Source organism: Nuphar pumila, chromosome 2 (genome assembly GCF_984573655.1).
Source record: "Nuphar pumila chromosome 2, dmNupPumi1.hap1.1, whole genome shotgun sequence".
NCBI classification, from domain to species: Eukaryota; Viridiplantae; Streptophyta; class Magnoliopsida; order Nymphaeales; family Nymphaeaceae; genus Nuphar; species Nuphar pumila.
The window spans coordinates 22,453,695-22,472,802 of NC_143250.1; the positions used below are offsets into that span (position 1 = coordinate 22,453,695).

The 19,108-nt window shown below is 38.9% G+C and overlaps 1 protein-coding gene across 4 annotated transcripts in view; it reads left to right on the top strand.

Moving 5' to 3' along the window:
• Window positions 1–2,768: 2,768 nt before the first annotated feature.
• The window catches only part of LOC149845018 (signal peptide peptidase-like 4), a 131,822-nt gene continuing 115,482 nt past the window's right edge, over window positions 2,769–19,108 (top strand). For 3 of the 4 annotated variants that reach the window (XR_016430161.1, XM_089995446.1, XM_089995449.1), the window contains exon 1: window positions 2,769–2,999. Coding sequence is in view for 2 of the 4 variants with exons in the window: in XM_089995446.1 (XP_089851572.1) it covers window positions 2,868–2,999 (132 nt within the window). In the remaining 2 variants the exon portion in view is untranslated. The remainder of the gene's footprint in view (window positions 3,000–19,108) is intronic. The other variant, XM_089995447.1, reaches the window with a different exon arrangement.

A 19,108-nucleotide genomic window follows, 5' to 3' on the forward strand; every position in this document is an offset into this window, starting at 1 on the left:
TAAAATGATCAAGTGGTGGTTGACTTTATAAAAGTTAAAGTATGTTGCATATGATAATGATACACATGGATAATGAAAGTAGTGAATATGGTGAAAACTTAAAAAATATGAGCATTTTTTAAGTTTAGCAAATTAAAAATTATCATGGATCCATGGGTTAATGAAAAACCATAGTACTTCATTAGTGTGCACGTGGACTTTGTGCAAAGTTATTAGCACATGTTGATGTCATATAATATGGTTATGAAAGAGAAATATGAAACCCTATGACTTAGGCAAAAAATGTTGTATGTAGTGCAACAATAATGAATGTCATCTAAATTAGCCCTTTCATAGCAATAAGACTGTAATATCAATAAGACTGTAATTTTTTTATATGATATTATACATTAAGGATTATGATTGAACTTTTGACATAGATGCGTGAAATGAGTGCATGAAAGGATCATGACAGTAAAAACAACATAGTTTGTGAATAGTCTTATGATGGGATATATCATGAAAGAGAAGCCCAACTAATGTGTGAAAAAACTCATAATGTCATGACTAAATTCATATTATATGTGAGAAAGAATTATGGTTCATATGATGATAAAAATATTTACATGATTATGTGAGAAGATAACTCATAACATGTGAGAAAAATATCATACTTAGATATTGATATTACCCTTAAAATTATGCAAGTTTTTTTGATACATGTTTTAACGTAAAGTGTTATATATTGTACATGATGCATTAGTTCGCCCTGTATGCCCAAGTAAAAAATGTTGAATCTTGGTACCGAATCCAGTGTAACCATAGGGTCTCACAGATAAAAACCCAATAATCACAAGAATGGTGAGCTCATTAAGATAATTTAATATGTTTTATGAACTTTATGTAACCTAATGAATATGGATTATGAAAGGGGTTATTGAGTTTAATAGGGCACTACATCTAAGTTGTGGTGGATTAATCCAATCCTTCATGTGTTATCTCTATATAAGACCATGACCATGGAAGGGAATTGAAGACATACAGAGAACAATTTGTGAGTTCATTTGGAGGATTGAGAGGCATCCCACACTTGAAAATGGGTTAAAATAACCTGTGAGCTCAAATTTGAAGGATTGAGAGAGATCCCACACTTAGAAATGAGTTTGAATAACTCCTTGACATGCACCATTCACGTAGATAGAGGTTTAAGTCCTTCTAACACATGCCCCCATTTGATTTCGTGACTCCATCCGTACCAATTTTCGGAACCACCGTATTCCAAGCTTCCTAAATACTGGCGTCCAAGGATTTCTTACCTCTCTCCCATCTCGCTACACTCTTTGTTCTTTCAATCGAAAACTAATGAGATTTTAGGGGTAAGGGTGATTTTGTCATTTTCTTAATGTCAAAGGGCACTGTGCTCACACATCTTCTTACCACCGTGCTAGACCGTACGCAGGCTCAAGACAGCGATTTGTTTTGCACAAATTTGCGTCTTGGTGATCGTGGAAAAAATCTCCGCCACTTATAAGAAAATTACCCAGATGCCATTCTCCATTAGAGATGGGGAAAGCCACCGGCTTTACGTCTCATATCCGACCGTTTTAGTCAGATCCGGTAAAGTAAATCAAATCCAATTAATAACCAGATTTGGATTCGGTGCACAGATTTGCATCCGAATCTGTGTGGGTCCGAACTGAACCCAAATGTAATGAATTATCCAACCTGGTTACGCATAAAATCCATCTGATCCGGCATAGCTAATCGGGGTTGGATGCGGTATTACCTCTTTTACATTTCACCATGAATATGAATTTGAACTTGATTATGCTAAACCGGATAAGGTCAGTTTCAGTAATGCTAAATCCGACCCAAATCCAAACCTTTTACATCATTACAAACTGTGCAATTTACATCCATGTGGGTAGACCATGTCTCTTGCTTCCTCAAGTTAGGATTGGGAACCATATACTTATCTGATATTTCAAACAAAAAATTGTTGAAGTGAATTTAATGAATTCAAATTATTTTGCAGAAATAAACTTTCTTTTAAAACTGGGCTTTAATATGACCCAAGATCCAAAAGAGTTTTGACTAGGGATGTAAGCGGTTTGGGTTTGGGTAGGATATGGCCAATACCAGATCTGACTAATTGGACAATGACTAAACGGATTCAGATTCGAATGTAGACTGGGAGTGGAAAGCTTGTACCAAATTTAGTTTTTTACATGTAATTAGATTCAAATATCTGTAAAATCTGGATATCTGTCAAATTGGGTAGCAAAGAATCAAAAATATATCTGCATCTGATTATAATCAAACATGATTGTTGCTTTCCAAATCTGACTAAACCGAATCAGATTTGTTTGAATCTCGTATAAAATCTGATCCATTGACTTCCCTCGTTTTGGTTCTTTATGTCAAAATTTAAAGGTAGATCTACTCAATCGATGGATTCCATTATAGATCATAAATTGAACAAACTCAAAAGTTCAGTAAGTGTGCGAGAGAGCTTTGTCAGGGTTCCTCGAATCGTCATTGCTTGTCCTGGATCCAGATCCAGTAAAACCTCCGACCCGTTTCACCGAGGGGATAGCATTTCTGCAAGGTTTTCTAGACATAGTGGCATTAAGTAACGTGTGAAACAAGAATACGGACATTAGTGCGCCGTCCTCGTCAAAAAGGTAAAATGCTCTTCTCATTTTCATTATCAAAGTAAAAAAATATATCAAAATTATTAAAAACGAAAATAATAAAAATTTTCTTCATTTCTTTGACAATCCGTTCCTGTTTATTGTAACGGTGGGGAAAATTCTAATCTTTGTTGCTGGGTTTTTCTTTCTTTCTTCTTCTTCTTCTCTATTTCTCTACCCACCAAAAAACAAGAGATGAAGGGGAGGGTGTGGTGGGTTGTGCTCTTGGTGGTGGTCGTCTCTTCGACTCCTGCACTCTGTGGGGACATCGTTCATGATGATGATGATGCTCCAAAGAAGCCCGGATGTGACAACAAGTTTGTTCTGGTTGGTATCTCTCTCTAGGATTTCATGAAATGGTTGCTTCGTCTTATTCTTCCTGTAGTTGTTGGTATTGTTATGTAATGTTTCTGAGATATCTCAGAAATGAAAATCCACGGAATTTGATAGTAATTGTCTTTTTTTTGCACTTTATCTCCCTCTCTAGGATTTCATGAAGTGGGTACTTCTTATTCTTCCTATGGTTGTTGGTAGTGTTATATATTGTTTCCGATATCTGTCGGAATTGAAAATCTAGGGAATTTGGTAGTAATTTTGCTTTGTGTTGGTACCTCTCTCTCTCTCTCGCGCTCTAGGATTTCATGAAACGGGTGTTTCTTATTCTTCCTATAGTTGTTGGTGTTCTGTAGATTGTTTTTGAGATCTGCCAGAGTTGAAAATCGAGGTAATTAATTATTCTTTTGATTGGTCCATTCGTTGATGTCTGTTGTTTCTTCAAATTGGGTATTGCTTTGTTCATTTTTAGTTTTTTTTTGGGTTCAGAAACAGTTGGACAGAGATTTTGGTGATTGTAGAGCTGGAATTTTTTATAAGATGTGTTAATGGGACTTGATGGTGGTTATTTTCTTTTGTTTTTAAGTGAAGTTTATGCTTTTTTTTCTGTTGTTGGGTAATCTCCTTTGGTTGTTTTGGTTTGGTCCATTTTGCCTCTTCTTTTCACTTTCTTTTTGTGCAATTTGCAAGTGATGTAAGTCGATCAGGATTTTGGGGTTTCTTTAAACAATTTTTTGGTTTATGTTTCTTAGTTTTGTTTTCTGTTGATATCTTTTTCTTTTCTTTCCCTTTATGAACCCCCGCCCTTTTTTTCTTGCTAAAAACGGAGGTAGCCTGATTGTCACAGAGTGCAAAAGAACGTGCTCCAAGTGTAAAAATGCATTCCTTTTTTTTTGGGCAAAGGAGGGCAAATCCTGGTCTTTTAGAGTGGGAAAATTGCTCTCAAAAGTTAAATATTTTTGGGGTTTCGCTATGAGTTAGTGTCTTGTCTTTCTTGGAAATTTATAATTATCTTTGTTGTTTTATCATGGTTTTTCGGTGTCCTCCCCATTTTTGGATTTGTTTTCTTCTGCATTTGATGAGAGACCCTTTCTGAGCTCAGTGAAAGTTTCCTCTGTGCTGCACCTGCGTTGAGAAAGAGAAGAGAGAGAGAGAGGGAGAGAGAGAGCAATTACGGCTGTCACGATTTCAGTAATGAAATCGTGACCTAACTCGGGTATTTAAGTTACATTACAGTATGGGTCCGGGTCTGGGATAAATGAAAAAGGTTACATGGTTACGTTACATGTTACATGGATTGGGTACATGGATCGGGTCAGATCCTATGCACCTTTTTCACCCCCCCTCAAGTTGATTATGGTTTTGAACCATGAACACCTTGCTTTTAAGCTTCCAAAAGCGGTCCTTGGTTAACCCTTTGGTAAATATGTCTGCAACCTGTCTTTCAGTGCTGACAAACTCAGGCTCAATCTCTTTTTCTTCAACCTTCTGTCTCACAAAGTGTTGGTCGATCTCAATGTGCTTGGCACGACTGTGATGTACTGGATTGAAAGACATGTTGATGGCACTTTGATTGTCACAGAGCAAGGTAGTGTGGGAGATCTTTTCTCCTACTTCAGTTAGAAGATGCCTGATCCATGTGACTTCGGCAGTGGCAGCAGCCATGGATCTATATTCAGCCTCAGTGCTTGATCTAGCGATAGCTTTTTGTTTTCTACTGCTCCAAGAGACTAAATTTCTTCCAATGAAGACACAATATCCTGATGTAGATCTTCGTTCGTCAGGATCCCCTGCCCAGTCTGCATCACAATATACATTAATTTGGTGCTCGTCTTGGCCATATGATTGTGGTAAATATATCAATCCATCTCCAATAGTCCCTTTCAGATATCGAAGGATCCTCTTGACTGCTTCCATATGTCCAGTACGTGGCGCATGCATAAATTGAGACACTTGATTGACTGAATAAACAATATCAGGTCTAGTGAATGTGAGGTATTGTAACATTCCTATTATGCTACAATACCTGGTGGGGTCATCACACAAATCTCCATCATGAGTGCTAAGTTTTTGATGTACACTCGGAGTTCCCAGAGGTTTGCAGTCTTTCATGCTTGCCTTGCTGAGAACATCTACGGTGTACTTGTGTTGAGTGAGTGTCAAGCCATGAGCCTGGTTATCAACTTCTACACCAAGAAAATAGGGTAGAATTCCAAGATCTTTCATTTTGAACCTTTGACCTAATAAGTCTTTTATTTCTTAGATGTGGTCCGCAGAGTTTCCTTTGATGATAATATCATCGACATAAATTAATAATAGAGTGGTCACAGGCGGGCTTTTAAAAATAAATAATGAGTGGTCCAGCATGGAACGTGAAAATCCATGTTTCTGAATCTCCAGCGAGAAGCTATCAAACCAAGAGCGAGATGCTTGCTTCAGGTCGTAGATGGCTCTTTTTAGCTTGCATACATGGGGTTTACAATTTTGTTCTTGATATCCAGGGGGTTGTTCCATGTATACTTCTTCCTTCAAATTCCCATGTAAGAATGCATTTTTTACATCAAGCTGACTCAAATTCCATCCATGTTCAACATCCAGGGAGATGATAATTCGAATCGTTCCCATTCTTACAACCGGACTAAAAGTCTCATCATAGTCTTGCCCTACTTCTTGAGTGAATCCTTTTGCTACAAGCCTTGCCTTATATCGTTCAATGGTTCCATCTGGCTTGTACTTGATTTTGTAGACCCATTTGCATCCGACAACATTTTTATCAGGTGGTCTGGGAACAACTTCACATGTTCCACATTCATGCAAGGCTTGCATTTCATCATTCATGGCTTCTACCCATTTCATAGAAGCGGCTGCCTGATAATACATGATGGGCTCTTCGTCCTTATTGATGGCAGTTAAAAACAGTTGAAGATCCAAGGAGAAGTTGTTATAACTGACCCACCTCTCAATAGGATGTCGTATGCGGTTTGATTTTCTGGCTGCAAGAGTATGAGAAAGCACATGATTGGCGACTGAGACATGATCTGAATGGCTTGATGTTGTCGGTCTCTGTCTAGAATAGACAATATCTTTGTATCTGCCCGGTACTTCTTCTGCATTCTGTGACTCCGACGTCCCAGTGTTCTCAAACACCTCTCTTTCTTGTTGCACACAGTCTGAGGAACATGCTTCATTGGAGCCAGCAAAAAGTTCTGAGCTCAGCCAAGGATAATAAATTTCAGTTGGCATATTCGTTGTGTCAGCTCTGTGATCAAAATTTTCTTCATCAAAGACAACGTTTCTTGAGGTTCTGATGCGTTTGTTGGTGGGATCATAACACCTATATCCTTTGTAGGTATCTGCATATTCCACAAATCTGCACTTTTGGGCCTTGTCTTGAAACTTGTTTCTCAGGGACTGATCGATATATATATAGCAGACACATCCAAAAACACGCAGATCATAATAACTAGGATGAGTTCCAAAAAGACAGTGATAAGGAGACTTATTTTCCAGAACAACCATAAGCAGTCTATTTATCACATGCACGACATAATGAAAAGCTTCTGTCCATAGGTTGATGGGAAGATTGCTGTCATGAAGCATACTCATGGCACTTTCAACGATATGCCTGTGTTTTCGTTCAGCAATTCCATTTTGTTAAGGGGTGTGAGGACAGGACACCCTTCTTCCTATTCTGTTATTTTGAAGAAAAGAAATAAAATCACGGGATGAGAATTTCCCACCTCCATCACATTGGAAAAATTGAATGGACTCAGAAAATTGATTTTTGACAAAGGAAAGAAAATTTTGAAACAAAGAGAAGACTTCCGACTTATTTTTTATGAAATATATCCAAGTGTATCGAGAATAATTATCAACAAATATTAGATAGTATTTGCTTCCCCATACATCAGAACAGATTATCTCAAAAGGTTTTGAAGCTCTCTTATTAATGAAATGAAAAGGCAATACATGACTCTTGCAGGAAAGACAACTGAAACATTTGTGACTTTTCTCATCCCTATTGAGACTTTCTTTTGGAATGAGATTATTATATACAAGTTTCTCAATAAAATGACTCCCACAATGTGCTAACCGACTATGCCATAGGAATGGCTTATTACATTCAGAAATACTAAAAACATTAGCAAAAGAGGACGAACACGAATCTAATGAGGGCTTTGAATTCAGGTGGACTGGGCGAACAACATGACAAGGAGCTTCTTCAAAGACATACATATTGCCTCGTCTCTTTCCTTCAGCGAATGTTTTCCTCGTGCGTAGGTCCTTGACCTGCACAAAGAAGGGAGTGAATTCAACTGAAGCATTATTATCATCAATAAGTTTGGAAACAGAGACAATATTTTTCTTAATGTCAGGAGCATGAAGAATGTCTGAAAGAGTAAGAGTGGAATATGACATGGGAATGACAATTTTTCCAACGTGAGAAACAGGATGGTGGGATCCATCTCCAGTGACAATCTTACTTTTTCCAAAATAAGGAATGAGATTAGAAATCTTACCTGCATCACCTGTCACATGAGTTGCTGCCCCTGAGTCGACAAACCAAGTACCTTCATCGCTCTGCTTCAATTTCAACTCTGACAAGGCAGATATTAGCAGATCTTTAATCTCTCCACTATTTGATAACTTCCTTTTGTTTTCTGTCTGTGGACCCTTTCCTTTATTCTCTGGATTATGCCAACAATTCGCCTTGATATGCCCCTTTTCGTTACAAAGGAAGCAAGTAGGAATGGTTCTTGATCCCTGCGCTTGAGCTGACGTATTTGGAGTGGGAAGCAGACCACGCCCTCCGTGTCCACTGCGCCCTTGTCCTCCTCGTCCTCGTCCTCTACCATAAGTCACTCCTGTGGCAAAAACTTCTTGGGAATTTGTGTGAATGTGAGATTCCTCAGAGAACCCTTTCAGAGTCATCTCATACTGAATCAATTTTGCTCGCAACTCATCAAAGGTAGGAAGGGCAGGGAGACACAATAGTGAAGTGACGATCATATTGTAGTCGGATCCCAATCCACTCAGAGTCTGTTGCACCATATCACTGTCACTCACCGCACATCCTATAACTGTAAGTTGGTCTGTGATAGTCTTCATCTTGTTTAGATATTCCATGATGGTCATGAAATCTTTTCTCAGCATTTGAAATTCCCTCTTAAGAAAAACCATTCGTGCCTGCAAAACTTGTGAATATGTTTGAACCAATTTTTCCCAAAGTTGCAAAGCAGTACAATTGTCAGGAATTGCAACAAGGACCTCTTGGGACAAGGTGGAAGTGATATATGCAACCATATCGGGTTGCCTTTTCTTTTCTTTTTTTCATTACGCAAGGTGCAGGCCGGGTCTGGGTCCGAACTACGACCCGCGACACTGGATCCGATCGTGATTTGGATTCAGATGTTTAGAAATGTGGATCCGGGTCGCATAAATAATAGTGGATCCATGGGTTGGATCCATTTGGGTCCAACTGTGGGTTCGACCCATCGTACCCAATTTTATTTAATATTTTTCTTACAACAAATAATATTAGTTATTTATTATATATACTTTAATACATATTTGCAGGTTTCTTATGGATCTAGGTAACGGATCCTAAGCCCAAATCATATAGAACCGCTTAAATTTTCTGGGTATTACAACATTGATTGAGACACTTCACTTACCCTTGCATATCTTTGTTGGCAAAACACAACCTGATAATGATGCTAATGCGGCCTTAGTAGGAAAGGCTTTATTCACAATTTTCAGGCCTATTAGACACACAACACTCATATGAAACTTATATTTAATTTCCAAAGATCCTTAGGCCTATAAAAGGGTAGAGTCCTTTTATGCAGCCTATTTGCAACAATTACATGCTTTTCCCTTTTTGTAGTAATGTTTTTGGCCATCTTTTGAGAATATAACTCGAGTTGTAAGGTTGATTTGGGTGGATCATGACAGGTTCTTCAATGGTCCATCAGCAAAGCATGGAGGATTTTGCAATCTTCTAATAATAACCATCAGCATAACTTTTACTGAAGTGCTATGCCTGAAAGAGGAAGCTTGACGCTTTTCCTTGCAGCATACCTGACATGCCTTGGGGTGGAAACCGTTCACTGCTAAGATAATGCATGTGCCCATTTTGCACACATCCAGACACACACATGCTGGAGTAAAGAGACATGTGAATAGGCTGAAAATGGATCAAATTTGAGTCAAATCCATGTGGATTTTCTGAAGAAAAATGAATTAATTTTGTTTTCTCTCAGGAAAGGCCTTGTGGAGAATATGCCACAGCCAACGTGGATATTGGTAACTGTTATATGAACTGTTATATCTCTCTCTCTCTCTCTCTCTATATATATATATTGCCTGATAGGGGCATTTTGGTCTTTTTACTTGTACTTAATAGTTGTTTATTAGAAACAACCTTTTATTTCTTTTTATTTTTCTTTTCTTATTTTTCTTCTTTTTTATTTTCTTTCTTTTGAACCTTGGGGCCCCACTCTTGGAGTCGTTGGGGCCCCAACAGTCATAAATATGACTGATGGGAGCTCTCCAACGACGGTAAGAGTGTGGAGCTCCCAATGGTCTCCTCTCTCTTTTTTTGTATATAAATAAGGGTGTTCCCCCTTCACTTGTATTCATTCCTCTCTCTCATATTCTCAATAACATTTACTTTTTGTTTATCTTTTGGCATTATCCCTTCGTGGATTTGTATGTGCACTTAAAGTGCTTGTTGACTCTTTTTTGTATTTGTCCATTATTGGACTTGTAAGTGTTCTATACTTTGTTATTTATAATTCCGCTTACTTCATTACATGGTATCAGAGCCATTTGAGTTCTCTTGATCTTGGAAGCATTTCTTGTGGTGTTTGAAGATCGTGACAAAGGTGCCATCGCTTTCTTTGTTTCAATCTTTTTCTTATTGTCATGGAGCATGAAACAAGAGTGGAGCTCTTTTTCAAACTTAATGGATCAAACTACTTGATGTGGGCATCGGTTATGGAAAATCATCTTAGAGAGAAGAAACTTTGGGGTTTTGTGATGGGAACATCTCTTGAACTACGTTGAAGCTCACCAAAGTTAAAGGAGGTGTCGAAAAGCTCTCATTGGGGATGATCGTCTTAAAGCCATCAATGATGTTCAAATAAAGGTAGAGGATTGGGAAAATAACCATGCCAAAATTTTGGCATGGTTTATGAACAATCTTGACATAAAAATATGTGCCAACATTGCTAAATTTAGAAGAACCAATGAAGCTTGGTTCTTTCTTAAGGGTATGTTGATGCAGAGCAGGCCCAAAACAATGATGCAGGGCAGACCCGAGACCCGGATCCAGCTGAAGCCCTTTAAATAAGCTACCTAGGGTTTCATGAAAAGGACCAGAGAATATTCAGAATTGCAGCAACCGTCTTTGTCTTCCCTTTCAGCAGCTTTCTCCTTTTCTTTTCCTATTTGCTTGTCCCCTTGTCTTTACATTTTGCTTTACTTGTTATTTCCTCTATCAAGTTTAGTTTACAACTTTCTACAACAACTTTTACATTAATGTTCTTTGTTTTACATTTTTCTCTGTCAGTTTTGTTGGCAGCAGGCTTTACTTTTCTGTCAGCCTTTTCATTTCTTTAACTATCTGTAAGTTTTGATTGTAGCAGCCTTGGTTTTTTTTTTTTTAATTTTCGTTGTTATTCCTTTCCTTCAGCCGCATGTCCTTTATTGTTTCTTGTCAGTTTGTGTTGATTTGTTTTCTCAGTCTGAATATTTTATTATTCCTCTGTCAGTCATTTTTTTTTCTGTTTTTGTTCCCTGTTAGTAAAACACAATCTGTGGGCATCATTAGTTGATTCGTCTTTAAAATACTTGTGCTCGAACCCTTTGTTTCGAGTTTCCCCTTTTATTGGTTTCTCGTGTTTCTGCATGTTGTACGCTGCACAATTGTGCATCGGTGTGTTGCTTCAACGAGGTCGTGTGATCTGAGCCTTTCTGGCCTCACATCGATGCTGGGTTATTGCTGGCTGTCCAAACTGTGTATTGAAGGAGCAACCGCAGCCATCCGATAATAGCCCTGTGCTGATCCATTCACCGCATCACACCTTTCAGTGTCAGCACCCACGGGTTCTTGAGTTCTTTGTGGCTGCACGACTGAACGTGCATTAGAAGACCAACATCACGTCGACACCTATTAACGTGAAAGCTCCGAGGCTCTCGTTGCATCAAAATGGTGTCAGAGCCCAGCTCCTCCTTCTTCGTCAACGACATGACGCAAAAAGCGAGAAACGGTCCTATGAGCGAAAAAGCACGAGAGGAGATCATTAAGCGGCTACTCAACAAGTTGACAGAGATGCAGAAAGATATGCTATGCCTAGAAAATGAGGTAGCCGGTCTGTCGAAGCGCATGTATGGGGTCGAAGCACGAATGGATGCGCTTGAATCGAAGGTGGATGCGCACGCAGCGTAATTGAATCAGTTAGGCGCTCGCGCGATTAACCTTGTTGATACTACCGTTGTCGATCCAGCTTCGATGATGCTCTAGCACACGGCGCAACGAGAAGGCGTTGAAGAAATCTTGCACAGGGATGAAGGTTGCGGCAATTCTCCCCATCCGGTACCTTCCCTCCATCTCGAATCAGTAGCGACCCCGGGTCACCCATGTTCGGGTACCCTCCAACTGAACCGCCAAGGGGCGCAGCGGGTCCCGGCAACTGCATTGCAGGTCGGGCCTGAGTTGGAGGACCACAATGTTACGCTGGGTCCTGTCCCAGGCCTGGGCTTGTGGCCTCGCACCATGGGGATCGCGCCACAGTGTGGGTCGGACCTGCAGGGCCCGGCTTCCCGCTGGGCCTTGCTGGGGACCCGGGTACCTCTGTCCGACCCGGGTGGATGGGTCTGGATGCAATCGTGGTTGTTAATGTTCATCTTGGCAGCATTCAAGAAATCTCTTTGGTATTGAATCAAACTTCATTATAGTGTGGCATGTTCAGGGCTGAGCATTTCAGAAGTTATAAATCTGAAGTTGGCGTTGTGAAGGAGATAGGGAAGCGTTGCAAAGTGAAAGGGGCGGTAGATTTGGGAAAAACGCCCTGTGGGTATGGTAGGGTGGCCAACCTTGATGATGATGGATTCCCATTTATTGGTGCCAACTTGCAAGCTGGAGATGTGGTCATTAGTAAGTTTGCAGAGTCAGGAGCAGATCACAATTTTAAATGGAAGCGCCTATCTTCGGTGTGTTTGATCTATATGCTTACTGTGGAGAAGATCAGTCGTCGGAGCCGACTTCTTTCCAACCAGGGGAGAATGATACAGAGCAGACCCAGAACAATGATGCAGGGCAGGCCCAGGCATCACAGACCCAACAACACGCAGATGTTGTTTCGGGTCCGGGTCTGGACCCGAGACCCGGATCCAGCTGAAGCCCTTTAAATAAGCTGCCTAGGGTTTCATGAAAAGGAGCAGAGAATATTCTGAATTACAGCAGCCATCTTCGTCTTCCCTTTCAACAACTTTTTCCTTTCAGCAACATTCTTCTTTTCTTTTCCTATTTGCCTATCCCCTTGTCTTTACATTTTGCTTTACTTGTTATTTCCTCTGTCAAGTTCAGTTTACAACAACTTTCTACAACAACTTTTACATTAATGTTCTTTGTTTTACATTTTTCTCTGTCAGTTTGTTGGCAGCAGCCTTTACTTTTCTGTCAGCCTTTTCATTTCTTTAATTATCTGTCAGTTTTGATTGTAGCAGCCATGGGTTTTCTGTTTTTTTTTTTAGTTTTTGTTGTTATTCCTTTCCTTCAGCCGCACATCCTTTATTGTTTCTTGTCAATTTGTGTTGATTTATTTTCTCAGTCTAAATATTTTATTATTCCTCCGTCAGTCGTTGTTTTTTTTCTGTTTTCGTTCCCTGTTAGTAAAACACAATCTGTGGGCATCATTAGTTGATTCGTCTTTAAAATACATTGTGCTCGAACCCTTTGTTCCGAGTTTCCCCTTTTATTGGTTTCTCGTGTTTCTGCGTGATTGTACGCCGCACGACTGTGCATCAGCATGTTGCTTCAACGAGGTCGTGTGATCCGAGCCTTTCTGGCCTCACATCGATGTTGGGTTATTGTTGCCTGTCCAAACTGTGTATTGAAGGAGCAACCACAGCCATTCGATAACAACTCTGTGTTGATCCATTCACCGCATCACACTTTTCAGCGTCAGCACCCACGGGTTCTTGAGTTCTTTGTGGCTGCATGACTGAACGTGCATTGGAAGACCAACATCACGTCGGCACCCATTAACGTGAAAGCTCCGAGGCTCTCACTGCATCATATGTATACCCAAAAGGATCTTGCTAGACAATTTTTTGTCAATATAAAATTAGATCCACTAAGCCAGGGGACATATGTGTTCGTGATTACTTTAGTATTTTGTTCTCTCTTTGGGATGAATTAACTCTCCTTAAGCCTAAATGGGTGGCTTCCGAAGATATTGAAATGAGAAGAGGAATAAACATTTTTTTCAATTTCTTCATGGTATAAGACCGGAATTTGAACAAGTGAGGGCTTCTCTCTTTCATAGGACCAAAGTTATGCCTATTGAAGATGCTCTTGCTGAGATATGTCAAGAAGAAACCCATCTTGGCATGACCCATAAGAATGATGATGTTTTATTTGTTACTAGGCCGGGTTCTAATGTAAAAACCTATAAGCCACCCCACTTTGTAAAACCAAATAATTATGGTAATGGGCCAAACTGTAATAGTAGATATAGGAAGGGTGTCATTTACCGTCATTATAATGAACCGGGACACATTAGACTGGTATGTCTTAAGCTTAAAGGTAAGATTGCTTCGGTTGGTGAAATCACACCTAAGAAAGAAGAAGCAAGAAAAAATGGAGGAGATATTAAAGACACGCTTAATCAAATATCGGAGGTACTTCAACAACTTCTCAAATCATCCTCTACTTCGGGTGTCGCCATTGCATCATCCTCATCTCCTCTAGGTATGTGGATTCTTGATTTGGGTGCTTTCTTTCATATGACACCTTATAAGAATGTTCTTTCCAAAGTTTATTCTAATCCTACTTCATCTTATGTTTCAAAGACCGATGGAACTTTAAAAATAGAAAGTATTGAAACACTTGATTCAAAACATTCTCAAAATTTTTTGGTTCAAAAAATAAGGGTGGTTCTAAAATTAAATTTAAATCTTTTTTCTGTTTCTTCAATTTCTTATCATAGTTGCAAAGTTTCTTTCTCAACTAAAGATTGCACCATGCAGGATCTCCAGTCCGAAAAGTTAATTGGGGAAGGCAATAGGCGAGACGATCTTTATTTTATGAATTTTTTGTCTCTTTCACCCAAGTCATTTTGTAATTTTATACATGTCAAAAGTATTGATATTTGGCATAAGAGACTTGGCCACCCTAGCTTTTCAAAGATGTCTCCTTTTCTTTTTTGAGAAATGCATGTAATGAAAAAGACAGATCTTGTAAAGATTGCATTTTTTGAAAAATGAAAACAATTCCCTTTCCTCAAAAAACTTTTGTCTCTACACAACCTTTTGAATTAGTACATTCGGATGTTGTTAAAATGTATACTCAAAAACATTATTGTAAGTATAAATATATATACTTATATACATAGAGATACGTATACACATATTATATGTATACATATCTCTATATATAAGTATATATATTTATATATTTTTCCCTTTTTCTCTTTTACCCAAAAAGGTATTTCTGTCTTTTTACATTTTGCGCATATTCCATTTGGAATATGCTGTATTTTTTCCTTTTATTTTTTTGTAATTTTTTTTCCTTTTTGCATAACAAAAAGGTGCATTGGGGGTCCCCCCAATAGAGTCGTTGGGGGCCCCCCAACGGTCACAATTGTGACCGTTGGGGGCTCCCCAACGACTCCTTTGGGGAGCCCCCTCTTGCACCCCTTTCCTCTTGTATAAATAGGGGTGTTCCCCCTTGTTGTAAAATAAGCTTGAGAGTCTCAAGCATTTGCTTCCATTTTATGAAATACATGCATTATTGCATGTTTATTATTTATACGCTTTTTGCGTATTTTGTTCAAGTGTTGTGAGAGTGCTTTCGTGCACTTCTTTTATAAAGCATTTATGCTAGTATGCGTATTGTCTCTTCGTAGACAATTTCACATGGTATCAGAGCACGGTTGGTGATTAAGGATCGTGGGATTCTCCTTTTTTTCGAGTGCCTCGAAAACCATGCCCTCGGATCCTTAGAAGTTGAAGTGGTGGATCTTGCTTCTCAAATATTTTAGAAGGATCTTGTGCAAGCTAGAAGTTGAAGCATTGTGTTGGTACGCCCTCTTCTCCTTTTCTTTACTCCTTAATGGGTGAAAAAGAGTCTCACTTCGCTCTTGGCTTCAAGTTGAATGGGTCCAACTATCATATTTGGGCCGGGAACATGGAGGCTCACATAAAAGGTGAAGGATTATGGGGTTATGTGCAAGGCACAATTCCGGAACCGGAACCCAAAATAACCGTGATGGACGGAAATGAAATCAAGATTCTTGAGGGAGAGGAAAGAATCAAAGCTCTTGAAGAATACTCCAAGAAGCACGACGAATGGGAAATGAAGAACTTCAAGATTCTTTCTTGATTCTTCGCATCCGTCAAAACAAAGATTAATGCCAACATTATCAAGTTCAAAAAAGCATCGGAAGCTTGACATTATCTCGAGCAAATGTGTACATCAAGAGATCTATCCCATAAGTATTACCTTCAAAAGAAGGCCCTCTCCCTTACTCAAGGTGAAATGTCGATTAGGGAATATTTTGCCGATCTTTTCTCTATTTGGGATGAGCTCTCTATGCTCGAACCAAAATGGAGTGGAGAGGCAATTGAACTTCGCCACAAGCAACTTGAAGAAGATCGTTTCTTCAATTTTTTTAATGGGTTGAGACCGGAATTTGAGCAAATAAGGTCATCACTTCTATCCTCATTTTCTCCTCCCTCTCTTGAAGATGTTCTCACCAAATTAAGTGGTGAGGAGACTCGTATGAGTTTATGTAAACAAGGACCAAATGTTCTTGCGGTTCTTTGTAATTATGAAGAAAACAATGAGGTCAATGCCGTATCAAGACCCGGAAATAATGTAAAAACCTATCGTCCTCATTTCAAATCACAAAATCAAGGAGGAGATGGTGGACAAAGAGGAAAGAGGGACTATAGCAAGATTATTTGTCATTTTTGTAAAGAACCGGGGCATATCAAGCCCATATGTCCCAAATGGAAGAAGCTTCTCGCCATGGCTACCACCGGTGTACCACAAAAGGAAGAGGCATCATCAAGTGGGTCACTCTCTTTAAATCAAATAGTGGAAGCCCTTCAACCTCTTCTCAAGGGAGCTACATCCGGTGCTGCCGTGTCTACTTCTTCCATCCCAGGTAAAGTCTCTTGGCTTTTGGACTCAGGTGCATCTTTTCATATGTCCCCAAACATGTTTTCACTTTCCGATTACTAAAAAAATATTTCTCCATCCTTTGTTTCCACTGCGGATGGAACCTATCTTGAAATTAAAGGAATAGGTAATTTTGAAACTCAAAATTTTTCCATTCCAAAAATTAGATTTATACCTAAACTAAACTTAAACCTTCTCTCTGTTTCTCAACTCTCGAACCATGGTTGCGATATTAAATTTTCATGTGATAAATGTTTAATACAGGATCGCCGGTTCGGGAAATTGATTGGGGAAGGCTTTAGAAAAGGAGACCTATACTATATGGAATCTCTCCAAGTTCCAAAATCTTTTTGTAATGTTGCCTGGAACAAAGATATAAATATGTGGCACAAGAGACTTGGCCATCCTAATATCACCAAGTTATCTTATTTACATTTTGCGAAGGATCTATGTAAAAGTTTTTTTTCTTGTAATGATTGTATTCTCGAAAAAATGCAAAGTTTACCTTTTGAGCAAAGAACTATGTTCTCATCTAAAACCTTCGAAATAGTTCATTCCGATGTTTGGGGACCCGCACCTGTTGTTTCAAAAGGAGGCTTTTCTTATTATGTTATTTTTGTGGATGACTTCTCCAGATATTCATGGATCTATTTTCTTAAGTTCAAACATGAAGTTTTTACGTGTTTTAAAACCTTCCATTTAATGATTAAGAATCAATTCAACAGTAATATAAAGATTTTTAGAAGTGATTCTGGAGGAGAATATCTCTCCAACCAATTTAAAGTATATCTTGAAGATCACAAAATTATTCACCAAAGGTCTTGTCCTAAAACCCTTCAACAGAATGGGTTGACTGAAAGAAAACACAGGCACATCATTGAGACCACTAGGACCCTTCTTATTTTCCAAAACATTCCAATTTTTTTTTGGGCTGAAGCAGCTCTTGCTTCTGTTTACCTGATAAATCGTTTACCATCTAGGATATTAGGGAAAATCTCCCCCTTTGAGATCTTATATAAGCTTGAACCTGATTATAATAGGTTACGAATTTTTGGGTGCAAGTGCTTTATACTTACGGATAAAAATGACAAGCTCTCTCCCAAAGCTATCCCCTGCACCTTTCTTGGGTATTCCGAAACTCAAAAAGGGTTTCGTTGCTATGATCTTCGAGATGATAAGTTATATGTTTCTAGAAATGTAACGTTTTTAGAAAATGAAAGTGGATTTGAAAAAAATGTTTCTCAACAAGAAAATTTTAACTACTCATTCCTTTTTGACTTATTGGCTAGTAATGATGATATATCTAGTGATGATGATGTATCATCAAACCATGATAAGGAAAATGATGGTGATGTTGAAGAACATAACCCTCTCAATGAACAAGAAAACCGGATTTCAAGTGACCCCATAACCTACTCACGTAGAAACCAAGACACCTTTAGAAGTGCCATTGACCAATATAGTGAGCTTGTTCCTGCTCTCGATCACCGAAGATCTGAGAGGAATAGGAGACCTCCAACTCGTTTTGTCTCTTTTGATTCCTTTTCACCCCGGTATAGGGCTTGTCTTAGTGCCATTCACTCTTACTTTGAGCCAAGGAATTTTGAAGAAGCTAAAAAATGTATAGAATGGCAAGAAGCCATGCAAAATGAACTTAATGCTCTTAAAAGGGCTGAAACTTGGGATTTCCAAACTCTACCCATAGGAAAGAAAACTATAGGTTGTCGATGGGTTTTCAAGGTTAAAACTAAGAGCGACAGATCCCTGAAAAGGTATAAAGCTCGCTTAGTTGCAAAAGGGTATGGGCAGGAGTATGAAATTGATTATGAAGAAACTTTTGCTCCTGTAGCTCGAATGGTTACAGTTAGATGTCTTATTACTATTGCATCTATTAAAAATTGGAACATTTTTCAAATGGATGTGAAAAATGCTTTTTTAAATGGTGATCTTAACGAGGAGGTGTATATGGATGCTCCACCAGGCATGAAGATTCCTAAAGATAAAGTTCTTCGTCTTTGAAAGGCCCTCTATGGCTTGAAACAGGCTCCCAAAGCCTGATATGACAGATTTACCAGTGTAATGCTGGAAAATGGTTTCTCCTCTTGTTATACTGACACTGCTCTATTTACTAGAAAATCTAATGCAAGAATTATAATATTATTACTCTATGTTGATGACATGTTAATTACAGGTGATGATGTTCAAGGAGTCAAGGGTATTAAATCCGTCTTGACTTCAAAATTTGAGATGTCAGACTTGGGTTTTCTGACATATTTTCTTGGAATTGAGGTTGCCTATTCGCAACGTGGTTATTTTCTATCCCAGTCTAAACTTGCTTGTGAGATTATTGACAAATCAAGGATTTCTGATGACAAAGTATGCGAAACTCCTGAAGTTGTGGGAGCAATGAAGATTGACGATGATGTTCCTTTAACCGATCCTACTCCTTACAGGCAGTTGGTAGGTTCTTTAATGTATCTTAGCATTACTCGACCTGATTTGTCACATGCTATACACATCGCCAGTCAGTTTCAACACGCTCCTACAACCGTTCATATGAGTGCTGTGCTTCGCATCATCAGATATTTGAAGGGAACTATGAATAAGGGAGTATTTCTATCTTCTTCTGAATTGAAATTACTTGTTTATACTGATTCAGATTAGGGAGGTGACCCTAGTAACCGTCACTCCA